The sequence below is a fragment of the Ahaetulla prasina genome, chromosome 2, assembly GCF_028640845.1.
Source record: "Ahaetulla prasina isolate Xishuangbanna chromosome 2, ASM2864084v1, whole genome shotgun sequence".
Lineage (NCBI taxonomy): Eukaryota > Metazoa > Chordata > Lepidosauria > Squamata > Colubridae > Ahaetulla > Ahaetulla prasina.
In genome coordinates, this window is record NC_080540.1 from 190339389 (window position 1) to 190359023 (window position 19635).

Genomic DNA, 19635 nt, shown 5'->3' on the forward strand with positions numbered 1-19635 from the left:
GTCCGGCTTTCGACCCGGATATAGCACGGAGACGGCTTTGGTCGCGTTGGTTGATGCTCTCTGGAGGGCCAGGGATAGGGGTTATTCCTCTGCCCTGGTCCTATTAGACCTCTCAGCGGCTTTTGATACCATCGACCACGGTATCCTGCTGCACCGATTGGAGGGATTGGGAGTGGGAGGCGCCGTTTATCAGTGGTTCTCCTCCTATCTCTCCGATCAGTCGCAGATGGTGTTGGGAGGGGGGCAGAGGTCGACCCCGAGGCACCTCACTTGTGGGGTGCCACAGGGGTCGATTCTCTCGCCTCTTCTGTTCAACATCTATATGAAGCCGCTGGGTGAGATCATCAGTGGCTTTGGGGTGAGGTACCATCTGTACGCTGATGATACTCAGCTGTACTTTTCCACCCCGGGCCATTCCAACGAAGCTGTTGAAGTGCTGTCCCGGTGTTTGGAAGCCGTATGGGTCTGGATGGGGAGAAACAGGCTCAAGCTCAATCCCTCCAAGACGGAGTAGCTGTGGATGCCGGCACCCCGGTACATTGGGGGCGAGTTATTGGCCCCGATGGAAAGGGTGCGCAACTTGGGCGTTCTCCTGGATGCACGGCTATCTTTTGAAGATCATTTGACGGCCGTCTCCAGGACAGCTTTTTACCAGGTCCGCCTGGTCCGCCAGTTGTGCCCCTTCCTAGACCGGGATGCCTTATGCACGGTCACTCATGCGCTCATGACATCTCACTTGGATTACTGCAATGCTCTCTACATGGGGCTCCCCTTGAAGGGCATCCGGAGGCTGCAGTTGGTTCAGAATGCAGCTGTGCGGGTGATAGAGGGAGCCCCTCGTGGCTCCCATGTTACACCTATCCTGCGCAGACTGCACTGGCTACCTGTGGCCTTTCGGGTGCGCTTCAAGGTTTTGGTTACTATCTTTAAAGCGCTCCATGGCATAGGGCCGGGTTACTTACGGGACCGCCTACTGCCACCGATTGCCTCCCACCGACCCGTACACTCTCACAGAGAGGGACTCCTTAGGGTGCCGTCCGCCAGGCAGTGCCGACTGGCGACACCCAGAGGAAGGGCTTTCTCTGTGGGGGCTCCCACCCTCTGGAACGAGCTTCCCCCAGGGCTGCGCCAACTTCCCGACCTCCGAACCTTCCGCCGCGAGCTTAAGACACATCTATTTATTTACGCAGGGCTAGCCTAGGGTTTTTAGCTTTAAATTTAGTTTTAATGGGGTTTTATACTATTTTAGTGATATTTTAATTTCGGCCTAATTAATAAGAAGGCGGCTGACCTTCTTGCCCTGCGAGATGCCCCTCTCTCGCGGGTTTGGCCCTCCATACTATCGAGGGCCCACCTTGAGGACGGGCTTTGGAGCCCCGAGAGGTGGCATGCTAAAAATAGGAGGCTTAGGGGCTTTTTAATTAGCTGTTTTAAGAGATTTTTTAAGGGGAGTTTTAATGGGGATTTTAAGGGTTGGGAGGGGGGGGAGGGATTCGATGGGTAGGGGAGAGAACCCGTCGGGAGGGGGTGGGAGGGTTAGGGCGGGTATTGGGAGTAGCCCGCCGGGTGGGGAGCCAGTCCTTGCGCGTGCTCGTGGCGGTTCTGTAATGGGTTCGGAGGTTATGGGGGGGGATTGCGTTCCTTTTGGTGAGGGTGGTTCCATTTGCACGGTAAGTGGGAGGGGCAGATATGGCGGAAGGGGGGGACCGTATCGTTCTGGGGGGGCGCGCGCTCGATGTCTGCAGGCGATCGCGCGCCCCGATCCCCCTCCCTTCTCCCGTTCCCCGGATGGTCAAGACCCTCAGAGCCTGGGCCTTCGTCTGATGTTATGCAACGCACGGTCCGTGGCCAATAAGGCCCCCCTAATACATGATCTGATTCAGGGGGGTGCCGCGGATATTATAGGCGTTACGGAGACCTGGTTGGGCACTGAAGGGGGCGTGCCCCTGGTCGAGATGTGCCCACCGGGTTTCCATGCATTCCATCAGCCGAGGGCCCAGGGTAGGGGTGGGGGGGTGGCGGTTGTTATTAAAGAGTCTAGAGCCGAGGAGACCACCGTACCTCAGATTGCCGGGTGTGAATCCCTCTTTGTGAGGTGGGGTCATAGGTGTCAGATGGGCTTGCTGGTCACGTACCTGGCTCCTTGCTGCGTGACAGCTGCCCTGCCCGAGCTCCTGGAGGTGCTTGCTGGGGTGGCAGTGGAGACCCCCAGACTTTTAGTCATGGGGGACTTTAACTTGCCATCTGCCGGCTCGTCATCGACAGTAGCTCGGGAGTTCATGGCTTCCATGACGGCCCTGGACCTGACTCAAGTAGTGGATGGCCCCACTCACATCGGGGGAGGCACACTGGACCTGATTTTCATCTCTGGTCAGTGGTTGAAGGATCTGGACTTGAGAGATATAGTCACAGAACCTTTGTCATGGTCAGATCACTCTCTCCTTCGCCTAGACTTTCTGACCGCTACCCAACACCGCAGGGAGACGGAACCATTACGTTGGTACCGTCCCAGGCGCCTGATGGACCCGGAGAGGTTCCGGACGGAGCTTGGGCCACTTCCTGGGGGTCTGGCTCACGGCACGGCAGAGGACCTAGCCGCAGCCTGGGACCGGGCTGCGCCTGGGGCTTTAGACCGTGTCGTGCCTCTGCGGCCTCTGACCCGGCGCAGATCCCAACCGGCTCCTTGGTTCTCCGAGGAGCTGAGGGGGATGAAACGCCGGAGAAGACGCCTAGAGAGTTCTTGGAGGTCCAGCCGCTCAGAGGCTGATCGGACACTAGTTAGATCCTATACTAGGACCTACCTAGTGGCACTGAGGGAAGCGGCGTTGCTACGCCTCCTCCCTCATTGCGTCGGCAGATAACCGCCCAGCTGCCCTGTTTCGGGTGACCCGCTCCCTCCTTCACCAGGGGGAGCGGGATGACCCGTTGCAGGGACGTGCTGAGGAGTTTAACGGTTATCTATACGATAAAATCGTTCAGCTTCGGGACGGTCTGGACCAAAATTGTGGCGATTCGGACGGGGCGTCTGAGGGCGGTCTTGGTGATATTGTCTGGGATGAGTTTGACCCTGTGGCTCCCGAGGACATGGACAGGTTGCTGGGTAGACTGAATGCCACCACGTGTTTACTGGACCCGTGCCCCTCCTGGCTGGTGCTGGCCACTCAGGAGGTGACACGAGGCTGGCTCCAAGCGATTACGAGCGCTTCCTTGTTGGAGGGAGTCTTTCCGGCCGCCTTGAAAGAGGCGGTGGTGAGGCCCCTCCTCAAGAACCCGGCTATTTTAGGTAATTATCGTCCGGTCTCCAACCTTCACTTCACGGCGAAGGTTGTAGAGAGTATGGTGGCATATCAGTTTCCCCTCCACCTGGAGGAAACTGTCTATCTAGACCCGTTCCAGTCCGGCTTCCGGCCCGGTTACAGCACTGAGACGGCTTTGGTCGCGTTGGTGGATGATCTCTGGAGGGCCAGGGATAGGGGTTGTTCCTCTGCCCTGGTCCTATTAGACCTCTCAGCGGCTTTTGATACCATCGACCATGGTATCCTGCTGCGCCGGTTGGAGGGACTGGGAGTGAGAGGCACCGCTTATCGGTGGTTCTCCTCCTATCTCTCCGACCGTCGCAGACGGTGTTGACGGGGGCAGAGGTCGACCCGCGCCTCACTTGTGGGTGCCGCAGGGCCGATTCTCTCGCCTTCTGTTCAACATCTATATGAAGCCGCTGGGTGAGATCATCAGTGGCTTCGTGTGAGGTACCAGCTGTACGCTGATGACACCCAGCTGTACTTTTCCACACCGGCCACCCCAATGAAGCTATCAAGTGCTGTCCCGGTGTTTGGAAGCCGACGGGTCTGGATGGGGAGAAACAGGCTCAAGCTCAATCCTCCAAGACGGAGTGGCTGTGGATGCCGGCATCCCGCACAGTCAGCTGAGTCCACGGCTGATTGTTGGGAGCGAGTCATTGGCCCCGATGGAGAGGGTGCGCAACTTGGCCGTTCTCCTGGATGAACGGCTGTCTTTTGAAGACCACCTGACGGCCGCCTCCAGGAGAGCTTTCCACCAGGTTCGCCTGGTGCGCCAGTTGCGCCTTTCTAGACCGGGATGCCTTGTGCACAGTCACCACGCCTCGTGACGCCTCGCCTGGATTACTGCAATGCTCTCTACATGGGGCTCCCTTGAGGGGCATCCGGAGGCTTCAGTTAGTCCAGAATGCGGCTGCGCTGGTGATAGAGGGAGCCCTCGTGGCTCCCGTGACACCTATCCTGCGCAGACTGCACTGGCTACCTGTGGCCTTCGGGTGCGCTTCAAGGTTTTGGTGAACGTCTTCAAAGCGCTCCATGGCATAGGGCCGGGCTATTTACGGGACCGCCTACTGCTACCGAATACCTCTCACCGACCCGTGCGCTCTCACAGAGGGGGACTCCTCAGGGTGCCGTCGGTAGCGTCAGTGTCGTCTGGCGGCGCCCAGGGAAGGGCCTTCTCTGTGGGGCTCCCGCCTCTGGAACGAACTCCCCGGGACTCCGTCAACTTCCGGACCTCCGAACCTTTCGTCGCGAGCTTAAAACGCATTTATTCATCTGCGCAGGACTGGGTTAGTTTTTTAAATTTATGGGTTTTAATTGGGTTTTTATTATTTATTCTAAATTTTTAATTTTGGCCCAATTGAATAAGTTTTTTAATTGTATTTTAATTGTGTTTATATTGTAACATTATTGTGTATTTTATTTGGCTGTGAACCGCCCTGAGTCCTTCGGGAGAAGGGCGGTATAGAAATTTAAATAATAAATAAATAAAAAATAATAAATAAAATAAGTTTTTTAATTGTTGTTTTTATTTGTATTATTCTTATGTTTTATATGGCTGTACACTGCCCTGAGTCCTTCGGGAGATAGGGCGGTATAAAAATTTGAGTAAATAAATAAATAAATAAAATAAATAAAATACTACAAATACCTAAAAATAAAGCATAAGCAGCAACACTTGTCTTAAATCTTTTTCTTTTTTTTTGAAAACTTGCAAAACAGTAGCATAGTATCAAAAAATTCTGAGAAAATTCTTCTGCCTACTTGCAACTGTAAAGAGGAGGTCATAGGGTAAAAAAATGTGTTTATTGATTTATTTGTCATATTGAAGAACTTTCATCTCACTCTTAGAGGAACTCTATATTGTGTTCTACAAGGAAAGCTACAAGGAATCCATTAATTTTAAAATATTTGTATCATATTTAATGCTGCTAATGACTTCTTCCATTGTTCTGAATATTCTGAATATTCAAATTGTTGAAAACAAAGAACATAGAATAACAGAGTTGGAAGGAACGTTGGAGGTCCAGGTTCTTTTTGAAAGCTTCCAGTGATGGAGCACACACAGTTTCTGATGGCAAGCTGTTCCATTGATTGATTGATTGGTTGCTCTTACTGTTAGGAAAATTTCTCCTTAGTTCTAAATTGCTTGTCTCATTGGTTAGTTTCCACCACTGTTTCTTGCCTTTGCCTTCTGGTGCTTTGAAAAATAGTTTGATTCACTCGTCTTTGTAGGAGCCCCTCAAATATTGGAACCCTGCCATCATGTGTTCCCTAGTCCTTTTCATTAGACTAGACATAATCAATTCCTGTAACCATTCTTCATATGTTTTAGTCTCTAGCCCCCTAATCATTCTTGTTGCTCTTCTTTGTACTCTTCCCAGAGTCTCAACATCTCGTGGTGACTAGAACTAGATACATTATTCCAAGTGTGGGTTTACTAAGGCTTTGTAAAGCAGTACTAGAACTTCATGTGATTTTGATCCTACTATTAATGCATTGGCTTTTTTTTGGCTGTTGCTACAGACAATTGGCTCATATTTAAGTAACTGTCCACTAGGACTCCAAGATCCCTCTCACAGTTACTGACATGTGCCAAGTTTTGCCTATCTTGTACCTATACTGTTGGTTTTTCTTGCCTAAGTGTGAAACCTTACTTTTATCTACGTTAAATTTAATTTTATTAGATAGGGGTCAGTGTTAAGGTCTGTCAAGATCTTTTTGGATCTTGAGCTTGTCTTCTGGGGTGTTGGCTATTCTGACAGCTTAGTATCCTCTGCAGATTTGATGGGTTCCCCTTCTATTCCCTCATCTAGATCATAGATATTGAGGAGTACTGGGCCCAAAAACCTTGGGCTACCCCACTACTTACTTCCCTCCATGTAGATTTAGTTCCATTGAGGACTACATGTTGAGTACAATTTGTTAGCCGGTTACAAACCCATCAGGTGGTGATGCTGTCAATCCCACATTTTTCTAGCTTGCCAAAAAGTAAGTTGTGATCTACTTTATCAAATGCTTTATTGAAATCTAAGTATACTTATGTCCACAGCATTTCACTGATCCACTAATTTAGTCACTTTGTCAAAGAATGACAAGATTTGTTTGGCATGATTTGTTTCTGACAAATCAATGTTGGCCTCTGATTATAACTTTGTTTGCTTCTAGGTATTTGCAGATTTGTTATTTGATTATCTTTTCCAACATCTTCCCAGGTTTTTACATCAGGCTGATTGGTCTGTATTTTTCTAGATCTGTTTTTTTTTCTTTTTTGAAGAAAAAGTTCTCAGTTAGTTCCCCAGTGCTCCAAGAACTTTTCCTCTGTGATCCTCTGTGATCCAAGAAATGTAAATAATTGCAGACTTCATTACTGTGATAATAGTATTTGTCCCCATTCTGCAACGGCATTCAGGTGTTTGAAAACTGCTATTATATTCAAATTCTCTCAATTATCTCTTCTCAAAACTGAACTTTTCTAACCCTTTCATTCTATCTTCATAAAACCAACTGTATAATTACTTTCTAATTACCTGATAATCATCATTGTCCTTCTTTAAACCTGCTCCAATCCCTCCAAATTCTTCTTAAGAATGGCGTGAGAATTGGATGCATGCAGAATTAGCATCCAGAATTGAGGATAAAAGGTGAGGCAAGCCCACAGACCAGTAGGCAAGAGAATCCAAACCTGAAGGATTGGGCAGGAAAAATAGCATTGGGTGGATGCAGATGGACATGGAAAGCTGTGTGATGCAGGCAGCAAGTTATTGACACTCAGGCTAAACATTTTTAGCTTGCATGCCATATGTTAGCACTATGTTGCTTTCTTCACTCTGTTTCTGGTCAGCTTTGCATATAAATGAATTTGACACGCAAAAGTGGGGATATGCAGCATACATAATAGAAGGCTAATATTTAGCAAGAAGCCTTTGCTGCTTATAATATAGCTTATGGCCTAGCTAGCCCTAGATTGATAAATCTATTGCTACTGTTTTTTTCAGAGGGTTTAGCTCTAGCTGTTTCTCTTCTTGTTTTTTGTGTTATTCCTGTTACATTTTGGAGTCCTCAGTTTTGCATTTTGCCCGCTACTTTGGTCTGCAGCATCAGTGGGACATATGCCTACAGCTTCCATTGTCTCCAGTCCAGACAGCTTGTAGTCAGTAAAACAAATGTGTGTTTTTAACTGTGGACTCCCATTTTGTCCATGGGAATTTTTTTGTTTTTTGTTTTTCTATTTAAACAAATGGACAAATATTGAAAAAACCAGCATAAGGACAAAAACAAAATGACATATAAATGGGAGTATATAAAAATTCTTTATAATCTTAAGGGAAAAAAATACTTTAAACATTGATATTTAATATTTATATCCTTATATTTTTATAGGGATGATCTACTGAGAATTGCTGTGTTATATACTATATTTATAAAGTCACTATCTATGAGATAGGCATCCCTATGAATTTGATTAATAATTAAATCAATTTAGTTAAACACGGCAATCAAATATGACTAAAACAATCCTTACCTAAAGGATGTTTAAACATGGATTTGTTGTGTTAATTTTTCAGATAGTGCTGTTTTTGATATAGTGATCCAAACAATAACAAAACTATAGTTTTCCATTGTTCTGAAATGGTAAATCCAGAAACTGACCACTCACCTAAGTTGGAAGTTCTTAATCTTGGTAACTTGCAGCTGATAGTGGGCATTATAAGGAGCCATGGAAGCTACATTGATAAATACGATTTGCTCGGAAGATCCATTCTCAGGTACAGACTCAGAAGGGCAGAGGGTACGGCTGACTTCTGTGTAGTTGTAACTTCTTTGGTAGCTGCCAACACAAAGCAAAATCTGACATTCAGAATAAAACCTGTGTTTAAAAAAACCTACACGGTTGAGTATAATGCTTTAGAAAAAACCATATACTTAAATCCTAATTATCCATCCTCTACCAGCTGGGATCATAAATCAACTTGGCCTTCGACTCTTCGAAACCCAGGTTTTTAAAAAGTGTTTCTAAAGAACAGCAGGGTGAGGCCAGTCAAATCTTTGAGGGTCCTATAGGTGCCTGCACTCAGACTCCATAAAATATTATATAAATGAAGATAATTTCATCCAAATATTTATGTCTATGTTATAAAACAAGCTGCCATTTAAGACAGAAGGGAGGAGATAAAAATAACTCCTTCACTCAGAGCAGAAGTGTTACTGCGTCTGGATTATGACATGAACTAGGAGCCAATAAGTGGAGTCACAAGTGCCTTATTCTTTCAGGCATTGAGCAGTTCCAGCAGTGTGGGTGAAGAGTACCTCTTGGCCTTTAGGACTACTCTGAATATAATCAGTGCACTTTGTTGACATCCAAGTTAGCTTTTTAGCCTGAGCAATTTCCATAGCATGCACCTAACATGCCTTTTGTCTCATTGTCTTATCTTCTGTTATCTACCTCTGCTAATCCTATTTATATCTCGTTATCTGCCTATTGACTTTTCTGCATCAATTCCTAATTCCTGGTGACCTTTTCTCTTTGAAATCTGTCCAGCACCAGTCAGCCTCTAATCCATGTCCTGTAGTTGAATTTGGCCAAGAAAACAGATGCAAGATAACGAGTGAAGCCTTCAAGCCACTTCTGGTGACTTTCTGGACATATCCCTGCAGTTTTGTTGGCAATAATATAAAAATGGTGTCCTCTTGCTTTTTTCTAAAGTGTTTTTTGACTTCACAGTTTAGACCACATCTCTGGAATTTCCTGGTGGTCTGCTCTCCAGGTATTTAACAGTGTCTGATTCTACTTCCCCTTTTCAAGGTTAGTTAGCCAGAGGGTCACTAAACAAACCACTATTGCACAAGACTTTTGAGGAGTTTTGAGGAGTTTTGAGGAGTCTTGATTGGAGACCTGCAGGCTTCAGTTCGAACAGAGAAAGCTAAAACAAATTCTTATTTCTTTATACCAATCTACAATAACGGCTATCATTTTGTTCTACAGTAGCTATCTGAAATTATTTTGAATTAACTGCCAGCCATTGACACCTATTTCTTTTATTTCCAAAGTGAAGCAGTACAAATATGAAAGCAGTTGTAAATGGATATTAAATGCAAGCTGATGGTGTGAGGTTTCTTTGCTCAAGAGGTGATGTTTTTGACAAGAATGAAATTACCCTGACAGATCAAATAGAAAATGTTGGAAAAATTGGATATCCTGTACTACAAAGCTCATATTTCTGTGTTTGCCATTGAAACCCCAAGAATTAATCTTCTACTAACCTCCAAATTATCACAGGAAGATAGTCTGAAAACTGGCTTATTCAGAACAGTTTGTTAATTACTGAGTGGGACCAGATAGGCTCTTATCTTGACTGTAAGGGACGCAGTGGCTCAGTGAATAAAACGCTGAGCTTGTCAATCGAAAGGTCGGCAGTTCAGTGGTGCGAATCCCAAGTGCCACATAACAGGGTGAGCTCCCATTCCTTGTCCCAGCTTCTGCCAACCTAGCAGTTCGAAAGCACATAAAAAATGCAAGTAGAAAAATAGGGACCACCTTTGGTGGGAAGGTAACAGTGTTTTGTGCACCTTTGTTGTTGAGTCATGCCGGCCACATGACCACGGAGACATCTTTGGACAGCGCTGGCTCTTTGGCTTTGAAACGGAGATGAGCACTGCCCCCTAGAGTTGGGAACGACTAGCACATAAGTGCAAGGGGAACCTTTACCTTTATCTTGACTCTGCTGAAACAGATATATTGTGCTCCCATTTGTTTCATTACTCCCATTGTTCCTATCATACTGTATTATACCTGTACTTTACTACAAGCCTGTTTGGGTTCATTTTAATATAAATGTATAAATTTAACAAATAAATTAAGTATAAAATTAAGAGGTTTATAGTAAACTATATTTCTAGCCATTTTGAGTTGTGCATGTCTATTTTATAAAACTCCAAAAACAACACAGTTTTCACAGATCCAAAATATATCTCACACAGCTTTTTAGCAGAGAAAATGCTGGATATTTTAATACTTTTTAGGCATATTTACTCAAATGATAGCTTAAGGTAATGCCCAAAATTATATGAAAACCAATATTGTAAAAAAAAAAGTTGTTTGATTGGGAATTACTATCTACTTTGGATAGCTATTTCGACTCAATTAAATACAATTAAAGAGATTAAACTGGCAATACTGAATTATTTTTTAAACTTATTTTAAACTTATTTTTTAAACTATCTGTCCTTATCTCTACATATTTAACTTAGTGTAAATTCTCTATACCAGAGGTCTTCAAACTTGGCAACTTTAAGACTTGTGGACGTCAACTCCCAAAATTCTACAGCCAGCATAGCTGGCTGGAGAATTCTGGGAGTTGAAGTCCACAAGTCTTAAAGCTGCCAAGTTTGAAGACCTCTGCTCTATACAATAAAGAATAAATACACCACAAAGTAAAATGCAAAGTTGCAAAAAATAAGAATATGAAGACATGCTTCTTCTCTAGCAGGGAAAGAGTAAGAAAGCTCCCTTTAAAAAAATCTTTTTAGAAGGAATTTGAGGGAAGACATTGGAATGAGGAAAACTAAACAGGATAATATTTTATGACAGGAAGCAATTACTTACAGCCCATGAAAAATGAGAGGGAGCTGCCAGGACAGCACCCCCTTTTGCTGTCGAACTACAAACAAGACAGGGTACTGATCATCTTCAGAGTCACTTTTCACGGTAACACGGAGGGCATCCGCCTGCATAGAGACAGAGACAGCCGGTACTTTTTCTGATGGAAGTAAGCTAGGATGCATCCCACAAACAGAAGAAGCAGACTTATAAAACCATTATGCATGCTCAGAGTTTGGGTAACAAACAGGGATAACATGAAGACCTAATAAAATACATGAGGACAGGTACAATATTATTGTAATTTCTAAAACTTGGTGAGATGGAACCAATGATTGGAATATAATGCTAGAAGGATATAAATTGTTCAAAAAACCCAGAACTGACTCAAAAAGAGAGGGAGGAGTTCCTTTGTATATGAAAAATTACTACACCTCTATAGAAGTATACAATACTAGGGATAAAAGCCTTCTTGAAGGTGTTTGGGTGAATATTAGAGGGGAAAAAATTATAGGCCACTCAACCAAGCAGAGGAAATACAGGTAGTTCTCAGCTCACGACCACAATTGAGCCCAAAATTTATGTTGTTAAGTGAGACATTTATTAAGTGAACTTTGCCCCATTTTACAACTTTTCTTGCCACAGTTGTGAATCATTGCAATTAAATTAGTAATCTGGTTGTTGTTGTTGTTATTATTATTATTAATAATAATAATTAGATTTTTATACCGCCCTTCTCTCGAAGGACTCAGGGCGGTTCACAGCCAATATAAAACAATGACAATTTACAACTAAAACAGAAATTAAAAAACTTATTATATAATTGGCAAAAAATTTAAAATATTTAGACCTAAAAACCCCTAAAATTTATATTAAATATAAATTAAAATTCAATCCCTATTAAAATATTAAAATTTTAAAATTTAAGCCAGTCCCGCGCGAATAAACAAATACGTCTTCAGCTCGCGGCGAAAGGTCCGGAGGTCAGGCAATTGACGTAAGCTAGGGGGAAGTTCGTTCCAGAGGGTAGGAGCCCCCATAGAGAAGGACCTTCCCCTGGGGACCGCCAGCCGACATTGCTTGGCGGACGGCACCCTGAGAAGTCCCTCTCTGTGTGAGCGTACGGGTCGGTGGGAGGCGTGGGGTAGCAGTAGGCGGTCCCGTAAGTACCCTGGCCCTAAGCCATGGAGCGCTTTAAAGGTAGTAACCAAAACCTTAAAGTGCACCCGAAAGACCACAGGCAGCCAGTGCAGCCTGCGCATGAGTGGTGTTACATGGGAGCCATGTGCGGCTCCCTCTATCACCCGCGCAGCCGCATTCTGAACTAACTGGAGCCTCTGGGTGCACTTCAAGGGGAGCCCCATGTAGAGAGCATTGCAATAATCCAAGCGAGAGGTAACAAGAGCGTGAGTGACCGTGCATAGGGCATCCCGGTCAAGGAAGGGGCGCAACTGGCGGACCAGGCGAACCTGGTAAAAAGCTCTCCTGGAGACGGCCGTCAAGTGATCTTCAAACGACAGCCGTCCATCCAGGAGAACACCCAAGTTGCGCACCCTTTCCATTGGGGCCAGTGATTCGCCCCCAACAGTCAGCTGCAACTGCAGCTGACTGTACCGGGGTGCCGGCATCCATAGCCACTCCGTCTTGGAGGGATTGAGCTTGAGCCTGTTTCTCCCCATCCAGACCCGTACGGCTTCCAGGCACCGGGACAGCACTTCGACAGTACTTCGACAGCTTGTTAAGTGAATCTGGCTTCCCCACTGACTTTGCTCATCTGAAGGTCACAAAAAAGTGATCATATGACCCTGGGATACTGCAACCGTCATAAATATGAACCAGTTGCCAAGCATCTGAGTTTTGATCACATGATCATGGGGATACTGCAACGATCAAAAGTCAAATTTTTCAGTGCCACTGTAACTTTGAATGGTCTCTAAATAAACTCTTGTAAATCAAGGACTACCTGTACACAATGTCAGGCCTGGAAACCATATTTGACTTTAGGGTTCCAGACGCTGCCACATTTTTCCCCTGAGGGGAGGAAGGGGGGCTGAGGGGTATGGTAACATTCTTCAAGCGGTCAAGGTCGGATGGTGTTCACATCTGCAGGAAGAGTGGCAAGAAGATATTCGAATGAACTGGGAGAACGTGGGACCATGTGACCATCAAAGGGGTCAGGGGGGTGGGACTCTTGGGGTTTGTATAACTGGGAAAAGAATCCATAAATTCAGTTTTGGAATTTCACTCATCGTGTGCCAGTTTCCTCATGCTAGTAAAGAACTCTGGAAAACAATGGCTTCTGAGTTTTTTTTATGCAGAAGAGGTTTTTCTGGAACCTTGACACACAAACTTTTTGCTAATCAGTTAGCCAAGCTGTACAGTAGTGGGAAACAAATTTTGCAGTGAGTGGGTTATCTAACAGGTTTCTGATATGCCTAGTTGACAACTTTGTCACCCAAATGGTGGAGGAGGGAACTAGAAGATCCGTTATACTGGATTTAATCCTAACTAATAAGATTAGGTTGGTCGAAGGAATGGAAATTGTAGGAATTTTTGGGGAAAGTGACCATGTCATACTACAATTCACCATAGTGCAGGAAAAAGTGACTGAACAAAGTCAGACTGGTGTTTTAGACTTTAAGAGAGCTGACTTTAACAAACTAAGATAAAGATTAGAAAGAATTTCATGGATGGAAATCCTAAAAGGAAAAACAATTCAAGATGACTGGGAAACCTTGAAAAATGAGATAAACAGTTAAGGGAAGCTTAACAAAGAGAAGAATTGGGGGTGACATGATAACTGTCTTCTGGTACTTGAGAGGCTGTCACAGGGGGGGGATAGACTTACAGTATTTTCTAAACCAGCAGAGGGCAGGACAAGAAACAATTCCCAGTAGTGGAAAGAGAAATCCAGTGTGGAACTAAGGAGAAATTTCCTGAAAACGAGAACAATTAATCAATGGAACAGCTTTCCTCCTGCAGTTGTGAGTGCTCCGTCACTGAAGGTTTTAAAGACAAGATTGGACAGCCATTGGTCTGGAATGGAAGGACTCCTGCCTTAGGGAGGGGGTTGAACTAGAAAACCTCCAAGATCACTTCTAGCCCTACGATTCTATGATTCTATGTGAGACAGAAGACATTCCCCCGCCCAAGACATAGCTCCTCAGCCAGTACAGGTAGTCCTTGACTTACAACAGTTTGTTTACTGACCATTTGAAATTACAATGTCACTGAAAAAAATGATGTAAGACTGGTGTTTTTTTTTTACACTCATCACTTTTGTGGCATCCCTATGGTCATTGATCAGAATTCATATGCTTGGCAACCGACTCATATTTAGGATGGTTGCAGTGTCCAGGGCCATGTAATCAGCTTTTGTGAGCTTCTGACGTGCATAGTCAATAGGGAAGCCAGATTCATTTAACAACTGCAACTGTGGCAAGAAAGGTTGTAAAATGGGACAAAACTTACTTAACAAATGTCTCACTTAGCAACTGAAATTTTGGGCTCAAATGTGGTGATAAGTCGAGGACTACCTGTACAGGCAGCATACTTCACCACAGACATTTTGCTCAGTTGTAGCCTGACAGTCAGCGTAGCTCCTTCAAGAGAGGAGGGATTTCCTTCCAGAAGGCTATTCTTTTCACTGAGGGAGTAGGGCTTAGAAACTGCCATTAGACTACAGTGCACAGCACATTAAAGTCACCAAGAGGACATAATGCTAAATGGAGACATGGGAAAAATGGATACACCGTTACCCCACTTGGTCTGTTCAAATGAAGGATTCACTTGTGTGTAAGGGATAGTAACCATTTAACCAGGTAAAAATATCATAGCCAGTAATGATGTGATTCATGATCCACTTTAGAATTCTTTCCCTCTGCTCAGAATCAGTTGTCCCAGAAAAGAAGCGTAGTATTTAAAAATCCTGTTCTAGAACAATTGCTGTCTGCCTAAAATACAGAAGTAAACAAGAAATGGGATTTCTGCCACTATTTTATAGGGACAAAGGGAGATCAGATTCCTTACCTCTATGCACACTTTGGAGTTGTTCTTATTTCTGGAAAACATAGGGTCATAATGGAATCTTTACTCTCCAATAGCTATTAAATAAGGATACTTTTACAAGTTTTGAAATTATACGTAAAGAATATAATTTCCTAGAAAGATTGAATAGCAACACATACAGATAAAATAATTTACTATGTATGTGGGCTGACATTATATTACTTGCAGCCTCAGAAACACCAGAGGTTTTGAAATTAGTGGGGTGGCCTCTGATATTTATGGAAACTAAATCAATAACTATTCAATAACTATTCAAAATTATTTTTTGAAGCAATTTGGAATAGTGATACACTACTCAATCAATGGCTTCAAGTATTAAACAATAGTAGACATATTTCTTACAATTTGTTTGATTCAGCAAAAATATTTTCTTGAGGTCTATTGGACTCCTCTGAGAATGTTTAAAAAAGGTTAGTTCCCACTGTTTTTAGTTTAGAGTTGTAATAATTCTAAGGAAAATTGGAACATAATACAGACTTGTCTCTTTGTAATTCCATGTTAGGTAGTTTTGCTATGATGATCCAGGTTCTTCAAATGCACTTAAAGGTTAAGTATGTCAATATTTCATTAAATTATATTCCCAAATCCTGATTTTTTTCAATCAGTGAAGAACTTTGGATATACTGTATCATGTTTGGACTGTTTTAAAAAAGTGATTCATGGAAGAATGGCTTATCCTCAATTTTAAATTTTGGCTTAATAAATTTGTCAACTTTCTGTCTTTAAATTAGCTTTGTATCAACCAACAGAGAAAACTATATGGTCCAGACTGAATTTGTTGTTAAAAATTGAATCACAAGTTGGGGAAAATTCTGAGGGAATTATAGTGAACTGAAGAGGCTCTGCAAAGGCCAGTTGATGATCACAGGAAAGATCAAGAAACTGGTGAGTAGATCAGTTCTTTGAAACCTCTCGACAATGAAAGAAAGGGAAATCACCCACACGTGCTCTAGACAGCTGCTCCTCAAGGGAGACTGCAGAACAGCAGCCTTCTGTGGGTTTGAGGCAACAGAATGAGACTGAGTTTTTTGACACCAGGATTGAAACGTTTCTGCTTTATTTATTGGCTTACAATCTTATTAGATTTATACATATACAATACACACACATACATTAACTTGCCTATAAGGTTGGCAAGTTACATATTTACATGTTTTGCTTTGTTATTTTTAGTTTTTAGTTCAGTAAAAGATTTGTTTTTTTCTCATTTCCAGGTAGTATTTTTTTCTTTGCTGATAAAAAGAGGTAATATGGAGATTATTGTAAAGACTGAATGTGCATCAAAATAAGCAAACATACTGTATACTTTGCCCTCTTTCTTACATAGAACTGAGAATTGGGTATCAGGAGAAGCAAAAGTACTTTGAATGCAAAGGGAATGGGTTATTTTAAAGGTATATGGTAAAATAGAAAGAGTCAAAAATAAACAAACTGGACTGAATGCAAAAGTAAGTGATAGACATGAAAGAAATATATTTAGAGAAAATGAATGAATGAAAGAATATATATTTCTTTCATTTGGGCAGTGTCAGACTTTGGGGTTTACACACACACACACGCATATGTGTACACCCCCCCCCCTGCACAGACACACACACACAGAGAGATGTAAACCCTGAAGTCTAACATTGCCCAAATAAAAGAAATTCATTTAAATGGTTTGGTACAGAGAATGAATGAGCATCTCTTTAATTTACTCTCTTATTAACACCTTTTTTATTGCACTTTGAATAACATTGCTTAACCACCACCATCCCCCCAAAAAAAACAACCAGTGTGATGGATGGATGGAATTACCTCTAATTACCAATCTGGAGTTAACTGTTATGTAATTCCATGATAACATGCGCTCTGCCATTATCTCAAGGAAGCAACAGAAGCATTTGTCATGACTCAGAAAGAACAAGGAAATCTGAAGTTTGTTTAAATGGGAGTTTTATTTGCAGACACAATCACATAAAAAAAACAAGTTCAGAAAAATAGCTAGCTCCTAGGAAACTGCCAAAATGGGGGGGGGCTCTTGAAAGGGATAATGAATGAATATCCTTTCAATTCCGAATCGCTAGGCCTTGTCCCTCTCCTACCTTCTCCATCATCTGAGCCCCGCCGCAGGCCTTCAGCATTTGCCCCCCGCCCCGCCCCGGAGGTCTCCTCCCTCCTGGCCACCTGAACCCGCCAGCCGACCCTCCCCAGCTCTCCCTCTCCCCCGAGTCGCGCCGCCTTCCAGGGCTCCAGCCGCACCTGCCCCAGAGAGCACCTGCCGCCTTACCTGGCCCGCCTTACTGGTGTAGTTGAACGAGTACAGCCGCTCTGTGCCTCGGTTGACCGTCCCGTTGAAGACGTGGTCGAACTGAGCGGCGTGTTCCGCGGCGGCAGGACGAAGGCTACTCGGCGGCGCCCTCGGCGGCTGCAGCAGCTGTTTCTGAGCTCCAGCCACGGCCAGGAGGAGCCCGGCCAGCCCTGCCCAGCCGCTCATCTCCGCCGAAATGGACGAGGCTGCCGAAAGGAGAGCGACCGGGGCGAGTTCGGCGAGCCCGGGGCCTGGCGCCCTCTGTTTACTCGCTACTTCGCTGCCTTCCAGCCGCGGCCGGCCGTTCGCCGCGCCCGGGGCTTCCCACGCCCTTCCTCCTTGCCACCTGGCTCATTTCAGAGGGACATCCGTAGCGGGTCGAGGCGTGGCCAGTGGATCTTCTCGTCTGGGTGGCGAAGCGAGGCCGGGTTTCTCCGGACTTCGGAATGATAACGCCGATCTCCCTGGACGCAACTTTAAAAAAAAAACGAAGCCGAGGCTCCCGATGGCTGCCTTCTCGTGCGCATCCAGCCTGAGATCGCAGGCACGGAGTCCTCGGTCCCTCCGGTCTGGAAAGGAAGGAAGAGAAAGTGGCAGGTGAAGCGCTGCCTGCCTGCCTTCCTTAGCGGAACGCGGAGGATCTACCGGTCGAACTTACGAGTGCCCAGGAAGTGAGCTGCTTCTGCCGCCGCCGCCGCTTCGTGCGCTGCTTCCCTGCTGCCGGCGACCCTCGGCACCCGAATGTCTGTCTCCAGCCCGGGAGCGTAACTCGTCATTGACCGGGACCTCTACGCCCCCTCCCCGCGCTGTGCCTGGTGTTTGCGATGTTCGGTTCGGCCGTGGAAAAAAATACAAATGCTGTGCCTTTCTCACAGGAAAGCTCCTAGTGCAATCTTGCCGTGTGTCTTGTCCACATTCTTTGCCTTTTGTAAGCAATGCTTTGGACAGGGTTCGTTTTTAATAGCAAAGTTTATATCTATAGTTACCCCATTTTTGCTTCTAGGTAAGCAGGTAATAATTACAGAAATCAGCAAAGTAGAGATCTGATGGTGATACTGATTTGAGATGTTGGTCTAGGGAGAGCCCTTAGTGAACCCTGCAAACTTTTTTTTACTTATATTTATTTATATTTCATATTTCTTAACCACCCCTCTCCCTGGAAGTGCTGTGAGATTTTGGGCCAGTCCGTTCTACCTCAAAGGGTTGTAGGTGAGGCAATGTTGGATGTGCTACTGTCAGCTCCTAAAGCAAAGGCAGAATATAAATTGTAATAACAATAACAATAGGGGGCAGGGAGAATAGGTTCCAGCCCACCCTAAGTAATGGGGTAATCTCTGGGCAAGTTTGATCTGGTCAATGTCTGAATTTGTTCACTATGGTTATCTGCAATTTACACACCAATCTTCTGAGTTTTCACAACACACTGCTAGGGTTATATAAGATTGTAGGCTACAATATGGTTGTACTTAAGTTTGTAGTTCAATGTTTCTTGTGAACACAGCCACCTCTCCCTGTGTCACAGATTTGTTTGGAGGCTAATGAAATAGGGGGAGGAGAACATATGCCCATGTGGGTATGGATGTGGGGACAGAAATCAATCAAATGAGCCAAATGGTAGAGGTTACCTTATTGGGGGGGGGGCAGATCAGGATCCCCCAAAGCAAAGCTACCTAAATTTCATTTTGTATCTCTACCACCCCCACCCCCTCCTGTAAAGCCTTAAGAACAAAGAACAGATGAGGGTACTATAATGAATACAGAATTTGGGCCAATTACCACCCCTGCATGCTTACACAGGAACGAAAGGACGAGGAAGAAAAAAAAAAGACCCGTGAGGAGACATAATTGTTATTTTCAGGAATCTGAAGGTTGTTATTCACAAGACTGAGAAGCATTACCAAATTTTGTTTCAGAAGACAAGACAAGAAACAACAGGTCTAAATTATGAAGAAACTGATTTTGCCTGGACATCAAGAAAAATTTCCTAATAAAGCAGTTCAGCAATGGAATAGATTCCAGAGTTGGAAGCTGGTGAACTTTCTGACACTGGAAGAATAATTAGCAATTTGGCAAGAATGGTGTAATGCAGGATGTTTTGCATTGGACCGGGATCAGACTAGATATCCTCTAAGGTCCCTTCCAACCTATTTATTCAATTCTAAGATTAGGTCCTTCCCAAGGCAGTTTCTTTCTCTAAATCTGGCCTAAACCCCAGTAGGAACAATTCTAAACAATCAGTTTGCCCACTTTTGCTACTAGCTTTATGATTGTACTTTTCAAAAGGACATTCGGAAAAGGTCACTAGACATTTAGGAATTCCATGAAGACCTCTTCTGAAAGCAATCAATAATGCTTTGTTTAGTTTAGTTAGTATAATTTAC

The 19635-nt window shown here is 44.3% G+C and overlaps 1 protein-coding gene across 1 annotated transcript in view; it reads right to left on the reverse strand.

The window, feature by feature from the left end:
• The window catches only part of SIDT1 (SID1 transmembrane family member 1), an 81628-nt gene extending 63545 nt beyond the window's left edge, over positions 1-18083 (reverse strand). The window contains exons 1-3 of the mRNA XM_058166891.1: positions 17234-18083; positions 10903-11024; positions 7957-8127 (exon numbers count right to left, since the gene is read on the reverse strand). Coding sequence (XP_058022874.1) covers positions 7957-8127; positions 10903-11024; positions 17234-17440 — 500 coding nt within the window. The 5' untranslated portion in view covers positions 17441-18083. The remainder of the gene's footprint in view (positions 1-7956; positions 8128-10902; positions 11025-17233) is intronic.
• Between the last annotated feature and the right edge of the window lie 1552 nt (positions 18084-19635).